The sequence below is a fragment of the Buteo buteo genome, chromosome 11 (assembly GCF_964188355.1).
Source record: "Buteo buteo chromosome 11, bButBut1.hap1.1, whole genome shotgun sequence".
Lineage (NCBI taxonomy): Eukaryota > Metazoa > Chordata > Aves > Accipitriformes > Accipitridae > Buteo > Buteo buteo.
Window position 1 is genome coordinate 7,392,184 of NC_134181.1, and position 6,000 is coordinate 7,398,183.

The 6,000-nt window shown below is 45.9% G+C and overlaps 1 protein-coding gene across 1 annotated transcript in view; it reads right to left on the reverse strand.

Moving 5' to 3' along the window:
• The window catches only part of VAT1L (vesicle amine transport 1 like), a 64,499-nt gene extending 58,719 nt beyond the window's left edge, over positions 1-5,780 (reverse strand). Inside the window, exon 1 of the mRNA XM_075039987.1 lies at positions 5,458-5,780. Coding sequence (XP_074896088.1) covers positions 5,458-5,687 — 230 coding nt within the window. The 5' untranslated portion in view covers positions 5,688-5,780. The remainder of the gene's footprint in view (positions 1-5,457) is intronic.
• Positions 5,781-6,000: the final 220 nt, after the last annotated feature.

Below are 6,000 nucleotides of genomic sequence, written 5' to 3' on the forward strand. Positions count from 1 at the left end.
ACAGATTAGACACAGAGCATAAGCACGAAGACAAGACAGCATTCATGAGATGTAGGTCACTGGGGGGTAGGGAGGGGATTTCACCAAATGTAAATATTTGTAATTGTGGTGGAGGGTTTAAGAGCAACCCAAACCCACAACTTTTAGCTCTGTAAAAGCAAGATTACAGATTATTTTTGAAAAACATGGCTTTTAACAGTCTAGTTTGACAAACTCAGGAGAAAAATTAAAAATAAAAGGAACAAACCAAAAAAAACCCTCAACATGCTCACACACAAAGCTCATAACATTAAGCATATGGAAGGTTAGGAGGGGTTTGGCACAATTAAGTTTGGAGCTTTGAAATGATTTTGGAAAGGCCACTTCTTATCCAGTGGCTAAGACCACCTCCTACATCACCACTGTAATGTTGATAATGAAAGAGAAATTCCAAATAACATAATGCCTGCAAGGCAGTCATCATTTGGCAGGAGAGGAAAAAAAAAAAAAAAACCACCACCACCACAACAACAACAACAAAAACAAAAAAAAACCACCAAACCAAAACACCACAAACCCAAAAACCCCACAACACACATGGTGGCAACCATTGTCTATGTACATTAACTTCAGTGATGATCTTTTGAATACATCTTTCCACACTGTGAGCATTTTACAGAAAGTTAACTTTTTCTACATTCCTGCAAGAAAGGGCAGCTGGAGGTAGAACTGCGATGCAGGAACCTGCGTAGGAACATGCACCATGACATCATAACAAGTAGGCAACAAGCAGACAGATGGATATGGCAAAGACCATAGCTATTTGATAATGACATATGATTACAAATACATTATTGCAGCTCTTTCTAGAAACATTAATTCTTACAAAGTAACTTGACAGACAATTTTTGAAAGGGCATATATGCAGTTTTGCATCTAACTACATAATACTAGCAATTCAGCTCTGCTCTAGTTCCATTTCTCTTTCGTCTGTCTTCATCCTCAATAAAAGGCAGCAATATTAAATAAAATAGAGAGTTCATCTCTATTACGATGAACTTACAAGACAATACTAGAACAGGTGTGATAAGGAGAGAAAACACTACACAAGGTACATAATACCCAAGTCACATGTTTTTATGATTTTAATTACTAGCTGGAACATAGTGTTGATCAGCATTTCTAATCATTTCTAGTCATTTTCCAGAGAGTTTCTTTTTCATTTGCTCCATCTTTGATCTCCTATATGCCTACATGTTGTCACATCCCTGTTACTCTCATACATGCATTTGTTCCCATTCTTCTCCACTTTCAAATTAGGACAGAAATAAGTTCTTTTATTTTACCTGCCAAATTTGAACAATTATGTTGTATGGTAAAACCAGCAATTTTTTTTTTCCCTTTGAATAACCTGGAGGGCCCAAAGATGAATGGCTAGTTCAGTAACTACCTCCAAGACCCCCAACCTTATCAAGTCCTTCATTGAGATTCAACCTACAGCAGACACAGGAAAAGGGAAGTTTGGCTGCACAGAACATAACAAGAAAATATGTCTCATGAAGAGTGGTGGTTTTAGAGAATAAGCACAATTAATTTTTTGTATCAGTACAAACCAGCACAGCCTCTTCTGGTGTGTAGCCAGAGAAAGTGACTCCTGAACTTTAAGGGCAAATGCAGAACGAGAAGTATAAACGCAAAGTGATCCAGTGATAAAAAGTGCAGAATTTCTTGCAGTCATGTGTTTTTAATCCTAAATCAAAAGCTGAATGCAAATGAAGATAGGGAAGGATATGAATTACCAAGATCAATACACTGACATAGGGGTTCTGCAAGAACCTTTCCGGGAAATACCAGGGATATTGGCGTGAACTGCATAAACTGAATTACCTGTCCATCTCTGGAGACTGAATTTATAAAACATCTAAGTATCTTTGAATCTGACTTTCCAAGTCTGCAATTCTCTGCCTTAACACCAGTTTTGAGGATCTCGAATATTATTTTCTATACTTGTGGTTTAGCTTTGCTACATTTTTATGTGTGGAAGGTCCAGCAGATAGAAAGCTGTATTCTAGACTTCTTTCACCATCAGACCAGCAACTTGGTTCTCCTTGCTCTGCCCCATCCGCTCAAGGATGCCCGATACGTTCCACTGCAAAACACCAAATCATGCAGACCATCCTTCACTTTGGTTTAGAGAGGTGCTGCTTTTGATCTGTCCTTCTTACTTCACTGTAAGACTCCACTGACATTATTTACTGAAGTTAATGAAATACAAGAGAGAAAATAAGAGGACCACGGAGTTTTATATTCTTAAAGTCCTTTCTCTTACCCCTGGCCAGCAAACTGCCTGACAATCATTCTAAAAAAAAAGTGGAAAGGTTTAAAATTATCAGATCTTATGCTTTTTTATCCAGAAACACCCACAGTAGATGAACAAGACTTCCTTTAAGAACAAAACTGATACACTGTCCGCTACTCTGCTATACTTAGGATTTCTTTTATTTGCTACCAGCTTTTTTAAAGTGCTGTTATCTCACAGTCACAGAGGCAGAAGGGTCACTTCAGCCTCGTTCCTCATGACACACATGTATAGCAGCACAAGGAAGAAATAATCAGAACAGAGAAAAGAAAAATAAAGTGAGGCAATTACAGGACACTATTCCTTATTCACACATCCTACCTCAAATACTGCCTCAGTTTGTTCTAGCTACTTGTCTAATCTTTAAACAATATGTATACTAGTGTTCTGCAGACTGCAAATTACAGTACCAACAAATACAGCGACTTCAACTGCTCTGTCATTATCAATCAAAAATAATTTCAGGAAATATGCAGAAGCTGTGACTCAGCTTGGACATCGATGGCTGTTCCATTTCTTAGTCACTGAATGAGGCTAACACATGACTCATCTCAGCTGACACATTTTCAATTGGATCATTGATATTCCAGACCTTCAAAAGAATTATTCATCTGGCTTAGTGCTAATAGCAACATATCCTCCATCTCCTCCATTTATAGTACCATACTACAAAACATATACATATGATTTAACCGGTGTATACATATGATTCAACTGGTTTCATCCCCTAGTGAATGCAGAGACCACATAGAACTTGCACTTTTTACTGATATATACTATTTATCATGCATGCACACATTCTTCTTAAAGATTATGTTTCTCCACAAGTTGATGGAGAAATCATCTATAATGATGGTCAACTGCAAAACCGACTCAACTAAAAACATTCTTCTGTCATCAATATGTCTTACTGGAGCAGCCCATCTTTGGCATTTTCAGCACCGCATGCATTAACGTGTGCATTCTACACTGGCCAAAGCCAACAGACATTTTTCTCACTCAGTCTCCCAGACTAGACCGCAAGTCCATCATCATCCTGATCAATCTTCTGTATTTACAGACTCAGGTCAAGAAGATCAGCAAATTGATTTTGCCTTGTTTGGAAGCACACTTTGGTGACCTGATCACATTTCAGCCCTATGGCCATTTCCAGCCAGGAATGACAAGCAGACACTATACAGCCTACAGGCTCCTCCGGCATGAAGGGAAGCTTCCAAAACACACATGGTATTGTGCAACCTGGCAGTAACTATGAAGCAGCTGAGTGGGTCTCCATATGTCAAACAGCAAGCATGCAAATCATACAGCTCACTAGTGATAATGCAACCCTGGAAAGCAACTGTAGTAGTAGCAGAGCTGACAATTTCTATTTACAGCCAAGTGTTCTTTTGCAGGTAACTTCCTATTTGTGATACACTCATATCTACTGCTTTGATGAAAGTGGAATTCAGCCAGGTACTGGAAAATGCTGTAAACCCCTTGGGCATTTAAAGGAATATGTCAATGAGCTCAGAACAATTTTTTTGCATGTTAACTTTTGTTAACTCAACAGGTGAAGAAAAGTCACTTGGAAAACGACACAGTCCATCCTCAAATGTAATTACAGCCCTGTTTCATAGCAAAATGAGCTACCCAGCAACTACTATGCTACCATTATTTCTTATATTCACCTAGCATGGAATTTCTTGCATTTCCCATTGTGCCTAGTAGAGAAAAGAATAAACAAATGAGAATGCAAAAAATCTCAGCCCTTCATTTATTAGTCATGATTCAGATTGATGGATATCACCCTTTTTCATGGGCAACACCTTGCGGGGGGGGGGGGGGGGGGGATACTCACATAGGTCACAAACCTTATGATCCCCCTTAAGTTCAGGATGGAAAGCCCCAGTGTCCAAACAGGCCAAGACATTTAGCTACATTAATCTACTGGGACATTCCAAGATCTGAGGCACATCCACCTCATACATGGTTCAAAACAAGCTCACTGACCCATACCAGTATCATTTTTAATGCAAGTCACTTCTAAAACAAACAACTTGGCCTTCACCGTGGAATTTATCTTCCAGAAGCACCATGTTTTCACATAGCAGAAGAGGACAACAGAAGATAAATCCCTGCCTAGGCAAAATTAATTTGGTCTTTGGTCCACATGAGGTTCTGTAGGAAGATCCTAACATTGCTTCTGCCACTTAGAAAAACAATCCTATTTTCATGAAGGAACATGTGAACTGAGAACCGGCTATCTAGAAAGAACAGTCTGCTCCAATTGTCTGGGAGGAAAAAAAATTAGCCTTCGAGGAAAGCTCGTTTAAGGATGCTACCAGATCACTAGCCACTTGTCAGCTGGCCACAGGAATTAAACGCTGCTAAGTTATCCTCAGCTCCAGCTACCCTGTCACACCAGCTCCGAGGAAAAACTACGATGACTGAAGCAAGCGATTCCCAAGAGAAAAATAACAGCTAGTATCAGAAAGGAGAGGGACTGGTGCTGAGCAACACACGCAAGCTGGCATCCACATTTCCCAGAGAGAAGACAACAAAACCCTGAACACAGTTGGCCAGTTCCCGCCCCCCCCCCCCCCCCCCCCCATTTCTCCCTGCTGGTACCGTGAAAATCAACGACGACTTTTTTTTTTTTTCTTTTTCCTTTCCCCCGTTCATAGCTGCTGCTGCCAGCACACGAACCCCCCTCTTCGCTCCACGCCCGCCCGGTACCGAGTGACTCGGAGCTGAGCCCCGACCCCGCGGTGGGTTTCCCGGGTGGCAGGAAGCTGCCGAGGCAGCTCGGAGAGGGGCTCCCCGCCGGGCCGGGGGGAAGCCACAAGTGAGGGAAGTTACTACAACAACCGACCGCCCCGGGCGGCGGGAGGGGAGGCTTGCGGGGCTCGCAACCCGCACCCCGGCCCGCCGGGAGCCTCCGCCCGCCGCCCCCCACCCCTCCGGCCCCCTCCGAGGCCAGGGCAGAGCCGCCAAGGCGGGGAGAGGCGCGGGGCCCGACGCGGGTGTGCGTGGGGCAGCCCCCCGGCCTCCCTCCCGCCCGCCTGAGGGGGACCCGCACCCCGCCCGCCCCCCCACCGCCGCCGGAGGGAAGGAGAGGGCGAGAGGCGATACTGGACCAGGCTTTGACGCGGATCTTCAGCTCCCCCTCCTGCGGCTCCGGCATGGCTTTCTTGGACACGCGGAGCTTGTTGAGCCCCCCGAAGGCGGACAGCACCACGGCTCTCATCTCCTTCGTGTCCCCAGCCCGCAGGCTGCCGGCGGCGCTGCCCTCGGCGGCTTCCTTGCCGCCCTCCTTCTCGATCATCTGCTCCGTCTCCTCCGCTCGCTGCGCTCCCTCCTTGGCCATGGCGGGGCTGCGGCGGCGCGGCTCCCGCCGGCTGCTCCTGTGCGAGGCGCGGTGCCGCCGTCTGGAATGGCCGCGGGAGAGGCGAGGCGAGGCGCGGCGCGGAGCGGCACGGCGGTCGCTCCCTCGGTCGGTCCGCCCGCCCGCCGCAATGCACCGACTAGCTGCGCAGCGCCATCCGCCGCCCCGGCGCGCCGGGAGGCGGCCCCGCGGCGCCCCTCGCCGGTCCCCTGCCCTTGCGCGGCCGCCGGAGCGGGACGAGGGCGCCGGTGGCGTCGTGAGGGGAGCGCCCGCGGCCGCCGCCGTGCCGAAAATC